General features: G+C 31.3%; 1 protein-coding gene, 1 long non-coding RNA gene and 1 pseudogene across 2 annotated transcripts; 2 read left to right on the plus strand and 1 right to left on the minus strand.

The window, feature by feature from the left end:
* The first annotated feature begins 10,004 nt into the window (after positions 1–10,004).
* LOC149513492 (uncharacterized) lies at positions 10,005–10,710 on the plus strand. The gene is made up of 3 exons (XR_016330197.1): positions 10,005–10,101; positions 10,183–10,278; positions 10,581–10,710. It is a non-coding gene; the product is annotated as an uncharacterized LOC149513492 (long non-coding RNA).
* Positions 10,711–12,312: 1,602 nt separating this feature from the next.
* On the plus strand, positions 12,313–14,379 carry LOC149513493 (DNA-directed RNA polymerase V subunit 7 pseudogene; annotated as a pseudogene).
* A 1,397-nt stretch (positions 14,380–15,776) lies between these two features.
* Positions 15,777–20,088, minus strand: LOC111284131 (uncharacterized). Its single transcript, XM_089748785.1, has 3 exons — positions 19,244–20,088; positions 16,950–19,091; positions 15,777–16,448 (listed from the first exon to the last, which is right to left on the minus strand). Exons 1-3 carry the CDS (start codon positions 20,031–20,033, stop codon positions 16,048–16,050), a joined length of 3,333 nt encoding a protein of 1,110 aa, XP_089604911.1. The 5' UTR covers positions 20,034–20,088; the 3' UTR covers positions 15,777–16,047.
* Positions 20,089–20,357: the final 269 nt, after the last annotated feature.

Here is a 20,357-nt window from a genome sequence, read left to right on the forward strand (position 1 = left end):
GAATTAGAAATTGAAAAAGATAAGTTTTTTTATTTGACAATTATGGTTTATTGGTTACGATAGGAATTAACAAAAGTTAGAAAGAAGTGGAAGCCACATTATACTCATAAACAAATAAGTCCATTTTCTATCTTTATTATTCCTCATAATATGGTTTATATTGAAATTAATAATTAAATAAAAGAAAATAGACTGAAATTTAAATTGGTCAGGTATTAAGATTTATTTAGAACTTATATATTGGTTGATTCTAAGTTAATGAATTATTAATTAGAAAGTATGTACTACTAAACTAATATGATTTTACATCTTTATATGAAAAGATAAGACATTTGAATGTTGTTAAAAAAGTTCGATAAAAGGGTGTTTTTGTTTTTGGAAACAAATATAATGTTTTATTTATGTTTTAATTTAAATATTTTTTATATTGCATATTTTGTTAATTTATTTGTTTCTCTTTAGCTCATTACTTTTTTAATTTTGTTTAAATTGATTATAATTAACTTCTCATATTATATTTTTTTGTTTTATTTATTTTTTTAATGTTTTTGTTCTTTGTTAATTCATTAACATATTTACTCTTATCATTGTATATTTTTAATCTCGATAAATTAATATATAAATTTATATTCTCCATTTCCTCTTGAGCACTTTTTGTTATTGAATTTTTTTTATATACAATGGATGGTATGAGAAGAACCATGATCACTACTATATCTGATCCACCAAAAATATTCTTAAAATATAGGTGATACGTACCCAGGGAATTAGCTATGTAACGTTGAGTGGGGTCAACCCTAGAAAAGTTTTTTTTATGTACACATGTTAGGGCAAAATTTTTATGATTTTCTCATATTGACCCCACTAGAATTAAAAAAAAAAAAAAAGCTAATAGAAGGGGACAAATAAGTGTATTTTTTTTTATCTTTTTTTTTAATTATAACAATGAGTATATATGCAGTTTTCAAGAAAATCTTAAAAAGTCTTTCTACTCTGTATTATAAATATAGTCATACACTTTATCAAAAAGAAAAAAAATGGAAAAACACATTTAAACATATTTGATTAAAATGTGAAATGCGGCATATGTTTAAATATATTTGTCCTATGTAAAAATGAAATCATGCATTTATTATGCATAAAATTATTTTTTAATTCTAACTTATTCAGAAATATCTGTCTATTATTGTGTCCAAATACATCTTTTGCCTTTTGCTTTCGGAAGTAATAGGTAAATAACAAGCAAAAACTTAATCTTTGAAGTAAATGAAGCTTCCTGCTTTAGAAAGACATTCTTCAAGCCTAGTCGGGGCTGAACCATGGAGCTGACCTAGGAAGCCTCTTCTTTTCCCATTGAAATCAGATGATCTTCCCTGACTGACTCTTTCATGTATTTGGTTTATCGCCAAAAATGGATAAGGCATATATAATAATGAAAAAGATTTGTTTACATTCGAAGTTTTCAGTTTTCCTTTTCTTGTTAACTGTTCTAGATATTATCCAATAGTGATGTCCTGCCTAGTCATTCTTTCAGTTGTGCAAAAATCATACTCTAGAGGTCCCTCTGTTTCCCTTCATTTGCTTTCTTCTTTATTTGCTGATGCTGTTATCAGAATATATTCTTACTTGAATTTTTGCTACTGGCAGTATGCTATTAGTCAACCGAACAAGTTAGGTCAGGTGAAATTATAAATTAAACACTATTTTTGTTATTTATTTAAATATATATTAAATATATTAAAAAATAAATCTTATTAGGCTTTGAAATCTCTCCAGTTGAATATTAAACTACTCAAATTAAGTTTGACTTATTATTCTAATAATTAGAATTTAACCTTGATTTGATAATAAATAAATCAAATAATTCACGAATAGCTTGATTTATTTATATTTTTACAGCATTGGTCTTAAATCATAATTCAAGAGACTGTAGACATGTCTGAGAGAAAGAAAATAAAAAGAATTGAAATACCAGATCAAAATAAATTTTGTTGAACTCAATTTTAACTCCATTTATATTCTTTAAAATTTGTAATGTAACTCAGTTTATATCCAATTTATTTTTGAAATTTGCTTTGTTTTGTTTAAATCACGACACAATAATAATGATAAAAGAAATTTCGGTTTTTATTCAAACTTTCCAACTTTGAGAAAATTTGCATCATAATCATAATTTTTATAAAGGTGTTTGATTCAAATGAAGAGGATTATTAATCATATTTTTATTTTTGATTATTTGATTATTACATTTGGTTATACAATATTTTTGAGTATCAAGAATGTAAAATTATCAGTAATACAAAAATAGGGCTTCAATATCAAACAAATTACAAGCTAAATTGACACCTAAAAATATTCTAACCATTAACCTCTTTTGACACCTAGCTACATTCATAATTAAATTTCGTTGTTTTTTTTTTAATTTTAAAAAAATATATTCAAATTTTATTTTAGAGAAGGAATAATACATCAATCAACTTAACAAAATATTTCGGTAATTTTTATTTTTATTAATTTGCATGCTCTTTTAAATGCACTTTATAACCAAATATACAATATGCATGAATCCAAATAAATTTGTTTTGCCAAAATATGTGACCACCGCTAATTTTCCTTCCATAAAGAAAGAAAAATAAAATTTTAAAAAAGGATTAGTGCAAATAAAACTTGGAACTAAATTAAACTCACTACCATGCATAATGGATCCAGGAATTATAATTCGCAAGGCAAATTAATTTATATGTACAATATTATGCATAAAAAGGATATAAATAAAAGTTAATTCAAGTGTAATAAAAATGGACATTTGGCTACGCTCATAGTAATAGTAATTTATTTTACTTAAGTTTTTATTTTTATTGAGAATATGTTTTAACTTCATTTGAATTTTTTTAATAAAATATAATAATTAATGATAACTTTTGAATATATTTTTAAAATTCTTTTTATTATTTAAAATTAAAATATATTAAACATTTAATTATTTAAATTTATTATTTTATTTTTAAAATAATTATTTTTAATATTTAATTTAATTTAATTTAATTTATTCTTATTTTATAAATAATTTGATAAATTTAATTCATACCTAAAATTAGAAATTAAATAAATAAAAATGTGCCATATAGATAAAAGTATAATTTATATATAATAGTTTAGTACGGAAAATATAGTTTAATATTCAAAAGGATTATGATTTTCAAAAAATTATAATCTAACATATAAACGGACTACAATTTTTTAAAAAATCATAGTCTATATAGATAAAATTGTAGTTCAATATGCCTAAAAACTTTGATTTTTGAAAAAATCAGTCTAATATTAAAAAAATTACAATTTAAAAAAAAAAAATCGTAATCTAATATTATAAAACTGTAAATATTATTTTTTGGAGTACCCTAGCTGCCCCACCCCAGTCAACTTTCCTCTTTTTCCACCATAATAAAGAAACGAAAAGAAAAGAAAATTAGAAACATCTGAATTGACGTCAATGTCAATCGGTGGAAGACTTCAGAGGTCTTTCGAGAAGTCTTTCACGTTATTCATGATTTACGTTGCCAAACAATCACTTTGGTTCATTTTGGTCGTTAAAATTAGTTTTAAAGAAATTGATTATTATAAGAGAAAAATTAAAATTAGTGGTAGAATTTGGATATGTATTAACAATGATGATGCCGACATGTTTTTACCACATTTATAACTTGCGGTCTTGAGTTGAATCCTGTGTGTACCACATTTATTAGACTATTAGTGCCATGAACACGTTAGTTTATTAGTCTTTGTGGAAATTAACTTGAAAGGGGTTGAACAAATGCCTGAACATTCATGTTAGCCAATATAATTTATACATAATAATTAAAAAAATATTCCTGTGAACTATCCTAATCATGCCTTCTATTTTTTATTTTTCATTAATCAATTATCTATTTAAAATATTTATTGAAGAGTTAAATCCAAATAAAATACATTTAATTTTTAAACATTATTATATAAATGTCATGAAAATTATAGTTGATTTATTCATTATGCGCATAGCACTAATTTAAAACCGGAATAAGAGTAAAATATGTATCCCTCACACCCTACTTGCCCCATCCCAGTTAATTGTCTTTCTCCTTTTCCCACCATAATAAAGAAAGAAAAACGTAAGGAAAAGACAAGAAAAAGTAGAACCATCTTTGATGCCAATGTCCATTGGAGGAAGACTTGAGAAGTCTTTCAAGGAGTGTTTTACGTCATTCATGATTTACATGGTTTTTCAATGATTTGATCACACCCTAATCTGTACTCAATCAATGCCGACATGTTTTCACCACATTCATGACTTATAGTCTTGAGTTGACTCGTGCGTGTAACGCACTTACTCATATATTAGTCTTCGTGGAAATTAACTGGAAACCGGTTTAGCCATGTTATCCAAGCTAGCCAATGTAATTTATACTTAGATAATTAACAAAATATATATTCCTTTGAACTATCCAAATCGTGGCTTTTTTCTTATATATTCCTTTGAACAAATATACATTACTTTGAGCTATCCAAATCACAGCTTCCTTCTTAGTATCATTCCAAGTCTTGTTTTTCCCATGCTTGTGTCGCTTCAGCCATCTTATGTTTATCTAAATGAAATTATAAAATATTATTTTTTTATTTAATAAAACCTTTTTTTTCATGAAAACTTAACGAAATTTCATCATTTTACAGGTTCAAACTAAAATTTTAATATTTTAATATGGTAGGTTCATTGTTAGTGTTAATTTACACAATTAATTTATTTAGGATTATTACACAATTTTAATAATTACAAGAAAACAAAACTTTTGAACATAAACATTTAACTAATAATAAGTGCATATATGTTGTAGATATTTAATTTTATCTGAGTCGATTCAAATTTGTTTAATTTTTTATGTTTAATTTCAACATTCTTATTTGGACTAGCTTAATCGTTTAAATTGAATTTAGTTCATGTGAACTTATTTCTAATTAATTATTTCTTTCATTTTACATGGACCAAAGCTCAGTCCGATTCAATTTGGGATAATTTGAAATTACGTCATAAGGCCTTAAAAACCTAGTCTAAAAGCAAAATTTAAACCCAAAGTTGATAGTGAAGACTTAGAATACATTTTAAAGCCCAAGAATTCAAAAGCTTAAATTTATTTAACTATTTTAATTAAATGAGAAATTAGATCAAAAAAAGAAGCAAGAGCACAAACTGACGTTGACACTGCCAGTAACCACTACACTGCATCCTTTGTCATAATGTATAAATTCATGAACCTATCATTATATTTAAATCTTAAAAAGTCATCACTAATTTTTTTTATTTAAATACGATTGGTCACTTAATTGAATATGTTTTATTTATAAAAAAATCTCAAGTTTGATTTATGTATCTTTAAATAATATATTTTAATCTTCGAAACTAGATTTAGGTATAAACTTCCATTCTCCACTCTGTCAAAATTGCTTAATCTGAAAACCTTGATAAATGAGTGCCTGTTTTCTCTAATTGCTATTTCAGTTATTGATTGCTTGATTAGCTTTACACATCATGGAAACTAAAATTTTCCCAAGGGAAATCAGTATAGCATTGTTCTTTTATGTCTCTCTTGCCCCTTTCATTGTTTGAATTCTGTTTGGTGTTTCAATCTGTTCTGTATACTCTTTCTTCTGCTGCTTTTTCTTATTGTTGCCTACGATGATCTAATTCTGACCTTGATGAATGAATTTCACATTGTAGCTAGCAAAGATGATCTGATTCTACTTTTGCCTGTTCTCCCCCGATATAGAAAAGAAGCTGGAATAAAGGCTTTTGTGAAGAAGGAACTATTTGATTCTAGGCTGCCAGATCAGAAAAGGTCCATTGAAATTAATGTCCTGACAACACCAACCCTATGTGTTCAGTTAAATACTTTATATGTGAGTTCTTCATTTCGTCCTCGTTGATAGCACATGTCGGGATGAATTTGCCTTTCTTTCTCTTTTTTTTTTTGGGTGGGGGTGGGAGGGAGGGGGTGTTTAGGATTGGTGCAAATGGATTTTTCTTTTGATCAATAATGATTGATTAATATTCATGTTTTGGTAGTTGCCGCTGCTTGATGCATAGTTGAAATAATCTTTCTGTGATTCATTATCACTGGTGGTAGGATTATTTGTTTTTCCCTTACGTTTGTAAGCATACTTTTTGCACTCTAACCAATGAAGACTGCAAAGTTATGCTATATGGATAAGTAATAGTCTTATTATATCTCCAATAACTCTTCATTGGTGCACAATTAATCTGTTGGTTCACATTCACCCTTCCAAGCCACCTTCAGAAAAGCAGTTAAACTAGATTGTCATAAGTGGGAAACAAATGAATTAGTTTGAGTAGAAATATACGTGATATGTACACATGTTAGGCAAAATTTTATGTTGAGCGGGGTCAACCCTAGAAAAGTTTATTTTATGTACACATGCTAGGGCAAAATTTTTATGATTTTCTCATATTGACCCCACTAGAATTAAACAAAAAACTAATATAAGGGGACAAATAAGTATTTTTTTTATCTTTTTTTTTTTTAATTATGACAATGAGTTTATACGCAGTTTTCAAGAATATCTTAAAAAGTCCCTACTTTGTATTATAAATAGTCATACACTTTATCAAGAAGAAAAAGGAAAGAGGGAAAAACACATTTAAACATATTTGATTAAAATGTGAAATGCGGCATATGTTTAAATATAATTGTCCTATATAAACTATTAAAATTATGATCAAGAATTCTCACAGTCTGATTTGTGATGAAACATTGGCTCTTATCCTAACGTGATCAAGTAAGCTAATCACCTGTGCAGTTGAGAAATCGAGAGGTTTGCTCATAAAACTAATTCTGAGGTACAATTAAAGGCCATCCCGCTTAACAGGTCTTGATCCTTATGCACAAAATTATTTCTTAATTTTAACTTATTCAGAAATATTTGTCTATTATTGTGTCCAAATATATCTTTTGCATTTTGCTTTTGGAAATAATAGGTAAATAACGAAAGTAGCAATAAATTGATACACAGCTTAATTAACTTGAAAATTTTATGGATGATTATATTATAGGCATGATTGCATGAAATAATATCTCCATCTAATAATTTGTTATTGAAGAATTGGAATAATATATTCAATCTTTTTGAATATTTAGAACATTTTGATTTAATGCAAAGCTCCTTGACTAATACAATGTATACAAATGACGTGTTTGTATAATGCAGATTGTTATATGTCTCTATGACCCCAGTGAATTATTTTATTTTATTTTATTTTTTGGCTATGCCACTGTATGTACTGGTTTAGTGTTGTAATATTATCACAAAATTCTGTTTCAGCATAAAACCAAGAGTATGGAGAATATGACAGAAAAAAGGACCGATGAAAAACTTAATCTTTGAAGTAAACGAATACAAATACATTCTTCATAGCCTAGTTGGGGCAGAACCATAGAGCTGACCTACGCTGCCTCTTCTTTTCCCCATTGAAATCTGATGATCTTCCCTGACTGACGCTTTCATCTATTTGATTTATCTCCAATAACGGAGAAGGCATATATAATACTGAAAAAGATTTGTTTACATTCGGAGTTTTCAGTTTTCCTTTTCTGGTTGACTGTTCTAAATATTATCCAATAGTGATGTCCTTCCTAGTCATTCCTTCAGTTGTGCTAAAATAATACTATAGAGGTCCCTCTGTTTCCCTTCATTTGCTTTTTTTTTTATTTGCTGATGCTCTTATCAGAATATATTCCTACTTGAATTTTTGCTTCTGGTAGTATGCTGTTAGTCAACTGAACAATTTGGAAGATGGCATCTGGGATCGCTAGACAAGGAAAAAGCCCCAGGAAAAAATCTGCATCAGTATGTATCTGAAGTTCACACTGATACTATCTATTTTCATTTTTTTAGTAATAAACGTATCTCATGTATTTGAAACTTGGCAACTAATATATTCCTCTGAAATGGTTAGCTTTCTTGACTTCCAAAGTTAACAGAAATAAGAATGAAAAATAGTTGGCTTAACTTGGTCTCAAATAGTTGACATTCATTTTCTTGCTGCCTAAATCAATATGTTTTTCAAATAGTTGAAATCCTAGATTTTGGCTATTGTTTGGGGATAGAGTGGTGTCCAGATCTCACATTGTGGAGTGTTTTCTACCAAAGCTCTCATACTTCTGCCTTCTATTTATATGTTTTCTGTCGTACATGTTCAGTATTTTGTGACTGTGTCAGTACTTCAGCAGCGTTCCATTGAAGCAATTTTACTTTTTGCCTCTCAGACTGAACTTCTCCATTTGTCTATAGGGAAATCCATGGATGATAAATCTAAAAGTTCAACCCAGAAAGACACCTTGATGGAAGCAGGAAAGATATAAATACTGCTATTGACCAAATTCGAGAGTTTACTGATAATATCTATTTTATTTTTCTTAAGAAACAGAATTGATCACTGATTAAGTATTTTCTGCATGTTGCAGGAACTAAAATTATTTTCTGGGATTTAAGGGAGCCATTTATCGAGAACTTGTATAAACCTAGTGTTTCTCAATCTCGGTTGGAAGCAGTTATTGAACCACTTGATGTGGTAAGTTTTTTTTTTTTTTCAAAAAAAAATAATAACAATGGCTTGTGTGAGTGAAATAGCTTGGTTTTTTTCTCTCCTGGACTTGTTAAAGGGTGTCATAGTTGGGACTTTTGAATCTTATCGTTTGTCATTACTTTTTTAGATCAATTATAACAAAATGTTCGTTTTCCTAATCAACATTTGTAGGGCTCAAAACTCATGGGTGAGTTCCATGATTGTGGATGATTACGATGGGTAATTGATATTGTAGGTTTTTAAAGTTCACTGGCGTGGACCTTTTTCCTTGTCAGGCAAAAGTTAATATGTCATCATTGCCTTTGCTATGGTCGCATAACTTTTTGGATTCCTCAGAGTACTACATATATCTTACCATCATGTGATGTGTGGGGGCAGCGGTAAAATGAGTGGCAAATATTTTACATTAGACAATAGAAGTGAGAGGTTAAATCAGAGAGAGACAGAAGCAACAAGGAATAAACAAAGGAAATAGGGAAGAAACAGAAGAACTGAAATAACATTTAAATCTCAGTAGTTAATATCTCAAAGTCTCAATAATTCATCATCCAAAACCTACCCCGAACTGAAATAACATTACGGCTTATAAATTACTTGCTGAACCTCAATAACAACGCAAAATACCAAATATTACCTTGTTTAGAAATGACCATAATAAAATACAAACCTAAATGATTCTCCATCATAAAGCCAAATGATTTGATAAAATCTGGAATATATGCCAAGTCAATCCTACAATCCTTTATGCAACTTGACAGAGTATAGTGTTTAGTACTATGTAGACGCATTACCCTTACACTTACATGGTTAAGCCAAGAACTGGTCGTAAATAGCTGCTTTCCTTCCTGTAGACATGATACCTGGTTGTTTGATAACATTTGGAGTATATCAGGTCAATTCCAGTATTGCTTAAGAACCTGATTGGTTAAAGGATAGTGTTTAGACCTCATGTATGGCTATTTCCATTTAATTTGGTAAAAAAGTTTAGGATTCTTGTGCTTATATTATTAATTTGAGTACATTCTACTTGTCTCTGTTAATGCTTGAATTTAGTTTTAAAGTTTTCTTTTGTAGTGAAGCTTTCAGATTTAAAATTTTATAAAATGTATTTAGTGCTAATGTAGATTTATTAAAAATGTATGTTAATTGATGCTGAGGTATGACTGTGCATTGTTAACTGCTGCAGTAGCACCATCGTCTGTTGGTTCGAGTAGCAAGAAGCTTGGTTCCTCTTAAGCAAGATCTTGGTTTCATGTCTTGTAAAAGGAGAAAACAGGCTTGGGAGAGCTTGTTCTTAGGGTCCGACCCGACTTGACTCTAGATTAATTAGAGCCCAAAATGTCTATCGGATACCGGGAGCCCTAGACCAAAAAAAAAAAAAAAAACTGTCCCGGGAACTAAATCAACTATGTGATATTATTGTGAAGCCACTGAGGGATCGAGTCGTGACCAGTCTTCTTCAAGCATCACTGGTCTTTTTCTAAATCTGCATCTTCCACCAAAAATAAACTGATTCTTGAAGTTCTACTTATTGAAATGGTTTCTTTTTCTAGGAAGGCTTACTTCGAGTTTTATTAGATGGAGGCCAATCACGAGTTTTTTCCCCAAGTGATGCAAAGCTATTGGAAGAAGATTTGGAAATATTAAAGGTGATCACTGGCGACTTCGATAAAAATTAACAATATTGACAATGATGATGGAGTTAATGATGATACTGAACACCGATTTCTCATTATTAGAAGTTTGTCCCTCTTTCTCCACTGATTTGAGTACCTCTTTTTGTTTAGACAAACTTAGACCTTGAAAGGTGCTATGAACGAATTGGGCTTGCTGCTTCACTTTTGATGTGTGATCCAATTGATTTTCTAGTGTGTGCAATTTGATCGATTTATTGTAGCTGTAGGACTCAAATGACACTATCTATTCACATGAATGTTGGTGTGTTACTTAGGAATTCTTTATTTCTGGAGGTGATGGACTTCCTCGAGGAGTCGTTGAAAATCAAGTAGCACGCGTTCGGCTTGTTGTAAAGTTACATGGATTGGAGGTAAGATATGGTGCTTCGAATATTGCTGTTTCAAACCTCTCTTGTGGTGTAAGGTGAAAGGATACATTTGCTACCAAAAGTTACGGTGAAAAAAATTGGAAGGAATGAAAAATTGTCATTACCAGGTAGTTTAATGACAAATAAAAATATTTCTGACCATTGTGCCTATATTATCTCCTGTTTAAGTGTTTGAATTTTTTAACATACATTGCACTATACCAAAATCTAATCTTTTAACAAAAGATAATCTTTAGGGCATTCTACAAACAAATATTTTTCCATGTTTATACCACAGGAAGACATGATATTAATTTTTTTCAACCATAATTGTTTGCAGACTCGAGGATTGGTCGAGGACTTGAGATCTTCAAGTGGAAAACTAGGTGCTGATAACCAGACTTTACTGAGGATATTATGCCACAGGGCAGATTCAGAGCCATCCCATTTTGTCAAGAAGCAGTATAAGATACCCAAATCTTCTGCCTAGGCTGACACTTGCATCAGAGTAGTTACTCAAAATCGGCAAGTTATGGCATTTTTAAATTAGTTTGTTCTCTTCTTTGTTTGTTTAAATAATTCACATTTGATGCCTATTTGAGAGGGAAACCATATCCTGAATGCTTCATCGCCAAGTAGAAGTCTTTTGAGCCAAACCTATTTGCAACGAGGTATAAAAGCTTGGTCTATTTGGCAAGCAGCAAGGACGACCCAATGATCCTGAAATGCGGCTGCCTAGAGATTATTGACTTCATAATGGAAAGTTGACTTGTGGTTGTTCATCGGCGTCGGAAGAAAGTTTTTTAAAGAGATATTTTTATCCTCCCCAGAATTTGGCAAGTTCAATCAATATTTCTGGCCATGGTGGTGAAGTTAATTGTTTCTATGCTGGAATGATATCCAGCTGTGGGAAGGTCCAGAAGGTTGTGGTCTAGAGGGGATGTTAACCGTAAACTGTATTTTGCTTATTTGTATCTTGTTTCTTCTATGAAGTTTTTGACATTCGATTTTCTTTTTCTCCTTTCCTTTGGATATAATACTTGTTTGACACAAATATATTCATTTATTTTCCTTGTATTTGGAGTATATATTAATATAAGATGAAACCGTTGGGCACAAGTAGGCAAATAAAGATGCATAGCAATATGATTATTAATATTGTAGGATGTAATCCAGTCGAATCCCCTGATGCACTGTCAAGCTTAACTTGAAAACTCGAAGTTTAAAACTTAACTCAAATTTAATTGAATTTTATTTTTCATCCTTATCTAATTTAATTGTATCACTTGAGTTTGACTCGGTACACTTGATTAGATTAGGTGAAATTATAAGTTAAACAATATTTTCGTTATTTACTTAAATATATATTAAATATATTAAAAAATAAGTCCTATTAGGCTTTGGAATCTCTCCACTTGAATATTAAACTATTCAAATTAAGTTTGACTTATTATTCAAATAATTTAAAATTAAACTTGATTTGATAATAAATAAATCAAATAATTCATGAATAGCTTGATTTGTTTATATTCTTATAATATTATTTTTAAATCATAATTCAAGAGAATGTACACATGTTCGAGAGAAAGAAAAAGAAAAGAATTGAAATACCAAATCAAAATAAATTTCGTTGAACTCAGTTTTAATACCGTTTATATTCTTTAAAATTTGCAATGTAACTCAGTTTATATTTAATTTATTTTTGAAATTTGCTTTGTCTTGTTTAATCACGACACAATAATAATGAGAAAAGAAATTTCGTTATTTATTTATTTATTTATTTTGACATTATGAAAATGCAAGTCATTTTAATTATCTTAATCATGTATACTAATTTTTATTTTTTTTACTTGGGCAATTAAATCGTTAAAAATGAATTTATTTCAAAATTCTAAAAATTCAAAACGTATATTTTTCTTATCAAAACATAACGACAAAGTACTCGAAAAGAGTATTCTTCTTAAAAAAAAAAAAAAAAAGGTAAAACATTAGGCTAAAAGCCGAATGCCAAACGTTTTTTAATTGAAAATTAGCTCGAAAAGTTTTGAAGTAACCTATTCCTGGAAAAATGTTTTGGACCGTCGATCTGAACCTATTTATGTTACAACCGTTGATTTGCTCATAAAAAAGTAAGTTATTCCTTCCTTCCCCACGGTCTCACTTTGCTCTCAAAATCATCGATTCAGGTAAAAGGCCAATTTTCCTTTTATTCTAAATTTGTCGTTTTGTCGATGATTCCGATGCTTTAATTTGTATTTTTCATGGTTTTGTTTGGTTGAAAATATAGTACTGATTTTTATATTTGCAAAGCTTTGATTCGTAATGGGTTCTGCTTGTATGGGTCTTTATGGCATGTTTGGTCTTTCTTTTTAGGAGGGAAATTTGAATTAATGATGGGTTTTCTTCATTGTTTTTGAACATTTTCTTTGATCAAATTCTGGGAAATTAAGATTTCTTGACATGGAATTTTGGTTTTGTTTTTGGTTCTGTCTTGTCTGAATCTTATGGCCAAGTAATTGATTTGGTTATAAACATTTTTCACATGATTAGTGAGTGGGACTTTTGTTCTAGTAATTTTGGTTGGTTTAAACTAGTATTCATTTGTAGTTTAAGAGATATGATTTGCAATAGGATTTTGTTTGACCGGCTTGTATTGAATAAGATCGTAGAAAAGTTTTTGACTGTTCTTGAAGGAAATGCCATAGTTTTCCTTTGGTACTATTGGTTTATTATTGCTTTATTTTGATTCTGTGTTTGCTGCTATCCATATTCCTGGAATTGAGCATTGCTGATCATGTGAAATGGGTATTGTAGGGTTATATTTCATTACAATCTAGTAAATTTTCAGTTAGTTAAAAACTAATCTTTTTCAATCTTTTCTGTTTGGATTGTTGAAATTTGGCTTTAACATATTTGATATTAGGATAGGACTAAGTTGATTTTTGAATTCTTCAAGATTGATAGACTGTTTCTTCTTACTCTAAGGACTTTGGTTTCATTGCGAAAAACCTTTTTATTATTATTTGTTTATTTTTTACATTCCCTTTTGATTGCAGTTGCAAAATGTTTCTCAAGGTGCAGTTGCCATGGGATGTCATAATTCTTGCTGACAGCTTGGATGCCAAAGGCTTGATGCTCCAAAAGGCTATAGTGGTCTGCCTTTTGGACGAATTTGCTCAAAATAAGGCCTCCAAGGATCTTGGATATTTTATGGCTGTAACGGAGAGCACTGGGGAGGGCAGAGTTAGAACACAGGGGATGTGCTTTTCCCTGTTGTCTTCAGTGGAATCACCCTCAAGATGTTCAGAGGAGAGATTTTGGAAGGAGTTGTACACAAGGTACTAAAACATGGAGTTTTCTTGAAGTGTGGACCAATACAAAACATCTATCTGTCCCACGTAAAAATGCCCGACCAACACTATGTGCCAGGAGAGAACGCTATCTTCATGAATGACAAGCACTCGAAGATTGAGAAGGATGTTGTCATCCGATTTATTGTGATTGGAACAAAGTGGATGGAAGCAGAGAGGGAATTTCAGGCATTGGTGAGTTAGGAAGGTGACTACTTAGGACCAGTTTCCTGAATACAACTTTTGTTTCATCTTTGTATGATTCGAATGTACTTGGTACTGCTTTCTTAGGAAGTAGTTGACAGTAAGAGTGTTGGATGTTGAACAATTCTAGTTGTAAATTCGATTGGACAAAGATGTTGAATTCTAGAGCTTACTTATGATGTTAGCTTTGTATAACTTGGTTCGGTTAAATCGGTTTTTGGTTTTTTAAGTTTTTTAAAACTGAATTAAATCGACCAACTGAACAATTGCTCACCCCTAGTCAAGTCTAGCTTTCCATTTCAGAAGGGTTTTTGTTTCAATGGATGGAGCAGTAGCTAAAGAAGTAGTTTGAAAGGATACCTAAGGCAAAGACTAGTTGATCGAAGAGATGATACCATTATTAGATTGATCGAAAAAGCTTTGTTGCACACACAGCTATATATGTAAGCTGTGAATATAAAGAGTGAAGGTAAATATATTTATTTATTTAAAATCAAAATCAAATTGGTTTCACATTTCTACATTTGTTATAGAGAAGAATTGATGGAAGTAATTGCTAAAACCAAGAACTCCTCCAAACAAATGGTACATTGTTTCTTGGAACTCAAATCGTCAAGTCTTATCCTTTTCTTCATGAGTAAAAGACTATCTTATCGTATCACCAAATTTTATTTTTTTCAAAATTTGAATAGAAGACTAACTAGCAAGCTTGAAATTCAGTGTCATCAATGATTCATCAATCACATGGATTTTTCATATAGGCCTCCATCCTTCTATTATATCTAAGTCCTTAAAAAATTTATTTTTGTCTAATCCAATCTGAGTATAATTTTGTTTCATTAAGCTCTTTTTCTTAGATGAAAATTGCAAAAAATAATATTATTTCTTGCCAAATCAAAATATATGTCGTATTTCTTTTTATGATACCAACATCTACATAGCATATCTTGAAAATAAAAAAACTCTATAGATGTTAACGTGACCTATTATACGAGCCATTCATTACATATTATCTAAATGACAGTTCAACTTAAATTTTTATATTTTGCAATCCATAAATTGATTTAACAAAGACAATTGTTACCGTTGATTTGGTAAAAATAATGAATTTTTGTGGTTTTTATGTAAAATAGAACTTAATTAAATAAGAATAATGTTTTATGCTTTCAATTGGATAAAAAATAGATAAAAGTTTATCTGAGAAATTTGAGAAAAGTACAACATTTTAAGCATTTTAGTAAAAAAAAGTACAAGTTAAATGTATATTCTTCAAAATCGCCACTCAAATCCGCTTCAAGTGTACTCAATGCAATTATAATTAAATTTTGAATGATTTAAAAGGCAATGAATGATGAAAGGTTAGAAAGATGAAATTGTGAGAAATAATATGTATGAGTATATATAAAAATAAATGGTGAGTAAATAATAAAATCAAAAGGTTATTGTGCGAAGTTGTGTTTATTGTAATTTGGTGTGCTCACCAATTGTATTCTTTGGTTGTTCAAACAAGTAAAAAAATTATATTAGAATTGCTGCGGCATTCCAAAGTGAAAGTACTGTAGCAAATCGATACCATAGTAGAATATTACAAACTAGTTACATTTCAAAATAGAAAATCTTGAACATACAAATTAAGTGCTTAAACACAGCTATTCTATATCACTGGATTAAACACAGCTGTTCTATATTATAGTTGATTCACTACAAAAACTTTATTACTAGAGTGCTTGAACATTTCAATACAAAGAAGAGAAAAAGAAATAGATTGAACGCAAATAGTCATGCTTAGAATTATTATTTAAATTGTTAGCACCTTAATATTAGCCACTACAGACTTCATGATCCCACAATTCTCCCAATTTTATGATTGAGAAAGGATTGGGCAATGGAAGCGGTTGACGGGTAAGGGCTTGAGCAACTTGTCGCATGGTTGGCCGAAGTTGGGAACTGACATTCAAGCATGCTAATGCTAGCTTTGTAGTTGAGACAGCATCATTTGCAACCTGCCTTATCGGTGGTGAGAGGCGTTGGTCTATCACATCTTTAAATAAAATCAGTTGGTTGTCATTTGGTTTCGATGTCGATGTTGATGCCGGTGTCGACGACGATGGCAAGCATGAAATCAAATCACTAGGATATCTTCCCATAAGTATTTCGATTGTTAGCACCCCAAAACTGTAAACATCACATCTTTCATCTACTTTCATTGTATAAGCCAACTCTGTTTAAAGAAATATTTCTAATCAATGTGCTCTATTAAGCAATAAATATAGCTAATCAAATACACTATTATGTAAGAATATTGAGAAGATTATAAAATAACATTGAAAAAGAAATTGCAAATGATTAAAAAATTACATGAAGATTGAAATTCAAAGGTTTAAATAAGATTTTATATTTACTTCATTAGTTTGATATATTGAATATTGAAAAATTAAGTATTAAACTTCAAAGATTAATTATATTTGATACTTGAATTAGAGAAAAATTCTTTGAAACTTAAATTTGAAAACTTACAATCTTATGTGTTAAACTTCAAAGATTAATTACACATTTGATACATGAATTAGAGCAAAATTTTTTGGTACTTAAATTTGAAAAGTTGCAATCTTAATACTACTTGAACTTTGTTTTAACGCATCAATTTGCACACAAGACTAACACTTTTAATTGAATGATGCCATATTTAAAGCATCTTAAAAATAGAAATATAAACAAATACCTGGAGCTATGTACCCGAGAGTGCCAACAAGTGTGATCCAATTGGAAGAGTCGGGCTTTAAAACTCTTGCTGTGCCAAAATCTGAAACATGAGCCTCATAGTCCAAATCCAGAAGAACATTGTTGCTGGAAATGTCTCGATGAATTATAGGTGGTGAATGGTCATGATGCATATAAGACAAGGCATTGGCCACTCCTTTTACAACATTTAACCTCTTCTCCCAATCCAACTCCATTGCCTCGTCCTTGTTGCTTAACACCATTCTCAAACTTCCCCTTTCTACGAACTCATAAACCAAAAATGAGTTCTTTGGATGTGAACAAAAGCCATACAGCTTCACAATGTTACGATGCCTTATTTCCGATAAAGCATGAATCTCGCTTTCAAAGGCTTTCAAGTTGTTGGAAATCATGCTATCTTCAGATTGGTGAAGTTTCTTCACAGCAACCACCTCACCAATGGGTAACACAGCTTTATAAACAGCTCCATAGCCTCCTGAACCAATGCAATTGGTGGAGCTGAAATCTTCAGTGGCTTCAATAATGTTCTCATAGAGTATTCTTCCATTATATCCCCACAATGTGAAAAAATCTCCAAGTTGTGCCTCGATTGACTCAGATTTTCTGGTCTGGTTCTTTTGGCAAAGAATAAGGAAACTTCCAGCCATGATAAAGAGCAAAAGAAGAAGACCAAAGAGTGGAAGCACAATGAAAATGATGACTTTGGTGCTTTTTCTATGACCGTTGCTAGCAGCAGCGACAGCACAAGGCATTAGTCCAGTGGCATTACCACATAGGCCCTTATTGTTTCTTAAGGCATCAAATGAAGCCTCTTGAAATGCCTTAATGTTAGGAATAGGGCCTTCTAATTGATTGTAAGATATATTCACAACTGTCAAGCTTTTCAAATCATTAAAAGAATTTGGGATGGAACCATTGAGCATATTGTGAGAAAGGTCCAATATTTCCAAGGAATGTAATTTTGCAAGCTGTTGTGGTATCTCCCCAATAAGTAAATTCTGACTTAAATCTAGATTTTGAAGACCATTTATGTAGCTTATTGAAAATGGAATGCTTTCTCCAAGTTTATTCTTGCTCAAATTCAGGTTCAATAACTTCGAGCACTCTCCAAGTTGATTAGGAATTGATCCACTTAAATTGTTTGAGGCCAAGTTAAGATGTTGTAGGTTTGAAAGAACTCCAATCTTTGAAGGAATTTTGCCTGAAAGTCGGTTACCACTTAGCAAAAGATTGATCATCAATGTTAATGCTCCCAATTCCTTGGGAATCTCACCAATGAGATGATTTGAAGAGACATCGAGTTCGTGTAATTGAGTTGCATGCTTCAGCTCAGGTGGTATCTTTCCAGAAATTTTATTATTGGAGATTCGTAGGCTTGTTAGATTATGGCATTGCCCCCAGTTTGGCGAAAGTTCACCATAAAATTTGTTGTTGCTTAATGCAATATAATTCAAATTAGGATATATTCCAAAAGCTTCTGATATATTTCCTGTCAACTGGTTTCCTTCAAGCCTAACTCTGTACAAGCTTTTGCAGTTTCCTAAACTTGATGGGATCGGACCACTGAAATTGTTGTTGTTAGCCCCAAGATATACGAGTTGTCCACCGAGGCATACATTCTCAGGTAATGGACCACTAAGATGGTTGTCTGATAATTGTAATGATTCTAAATAAGTAACATTGCTAAGTGTTGGAGGAAGGATGCCAGACAAACTGTTCTCAAGTAAAACAAGTTCTGTAAGAGATACAAGCATCCCCATCTCTTGAGGTATTGACCCGGAAAGCTTATTTTCAGGAAGGTAAAGACTAGACAATTTGGTTAAGTTTCCTATGGGAGCGGGGATTGAACCAGAGAAATTGTTATCCGATAAAATAAGTTCTGTAAGAGATACAAGCATCCCTATCTCTTGAGGTATTGACCCGGAAAGCTTATTTTCAGGAAGGTAAAGACTAGACAATTTGGTTAAGTTTCCTATGGGAGCGGGGATTGAACCAGAGAAATTGTTATCCGATAAAATAAGTTCTGTAAGAGATACAAGCATCCCCATCTCTTGAGGTATTGACCCGGAAAGCTTATTTTCAGGAAGGTAAAGACTAGACAATTTGGTTAAGTTTCCTATGGGAGCGGGGATTGAACCAGAGAAATTGTTATCCGATAAAATAAGTTCTGTAAGAGATACAAGCATCCCTATCTCTTGAGGTATTGACCCGCAAAGCTTATTTTCAAAGAGTTTAAGACTTAACAAATTGGTTAAGTTTCCTATGGAATTAGGGATGTAGGGATGACACCAGTGAGATTATTTCTTAACAGTTGCATTGTGGTAAGAGATCCAAGCTGTCCTATTTCATTGGGAATAGAACCAGAGAGGTTATTACCATACAGATAAAGCCATACCAAGTTACTTAGGTTTCCCAGAGACGCTGGGATAGGACCAGTTAAGTAGTTCACTGAAAGATCAAGCATAACAAGTGACCTCATCATTCCAACTTCTTTAGGTATAGAACCACTGAGCCTATTGTCAAAGAGGACAAGTCGGGACAAATTGTGCAAGCTTCCAATAGAAATAGTTATTGGACCAGTGAGATCGTTTTCATGGAGATAGAGTATAGAAAGTGAACTTAATAACCTTCCTATGTTTGATGGAATATTTCCGGAGAAATGATTCTTGGACAAGTCAAGTTTGGTGAGCTTGGAAAGATTTCCAATGTGTGAGGGAATGGGCCCATACAGTGAGTTGTTAGGAAGGTGAAGACCCATGAGGTTGGGGAAGGACAAGAAGTTGAGACTATGAAGTGTACCTTTGAACCCATAATCTGGAAGGCTTAGATTGGTGATGCTTCCAGCCTTGTTGCAAGTGATTCCGACCCAATTGCAATGGCTGTCTCCAACCCACAAAGAAGAGAGCAAAGTTTGGGTGTTGTTGTCAAGGCTAGCTTTCCATTTTAGAAGAGTTTCTGTTTCATTTGCAGCAATGGAGGATAAAGAAGCAAGAACAGAGGGAGACCAATGCAGGACCACTATAAGGAAGAAAAGGGCTTTGAATGGTATTATGAAGGATGCCATAATTTGGATGGTTCAAAAAGGATTGTTTGTTAGTTGTTGTAAATTACATTGGCATGGTCAGGTATTTATGCAAAAAACTAGAGTGTTTCAGTCACTATGAAACATCCACATCATGTGGAAACATGCAACTTCAAGACCGGGACTTTTACGTTTATATTATTATCCCTGGAAACGAATTTATTTTTTGACTTTCGAAAAGCTTGCTTGAAATACATAACACCCTTCAAGTACTTCATCCAACCATAGCCTAGAAGAAGAAATTTAGTAAGGGCTTGATCCCAGTTTCAGAAAGAAACAGAGGCTGATATCGCTTTCGCAAAATCA

Source organism: Durio zibethinus, chromosome 19, assembly GCF_047325235.1.
Source record: "Durio zibethinus cultivar Kanyao isolate XHJ-2024 chromosome 19, ASM4732523v1, whole genome shotgun sequence".
Classification (NCBI taxonomy): Eukaryota; Viridiplantae; Streptophyta; class Magnoliopsida; order Malvales; family Malvaceae; genus Durio; species Durio zibethinus.

Bases quoted from the DNA above. Each gene is read 5' to 3' on its own strand.
- LOC111284131 (XM_089748785.1), bottom strand. From the start codon at position 20,033: ATGGCATCCTTCATAATACCATTCAAAGCCCTTTTCTTCCTTATAGTG. The intron at 19,092-19,243 runs CCCTAATTCCAT...CAATCCCCGCTC, and splicing joins CACTGGTGTCATCCCTACAT to CCATAGGAAACTTAACCAAA. The intron at 16,449-16,949 runs GTATTTGTTTAT...TTCTTTAAACAG, and splicing joins TCTCGGGTACATAGCTCCAG to AGTTGGCTTATACAATGAAA.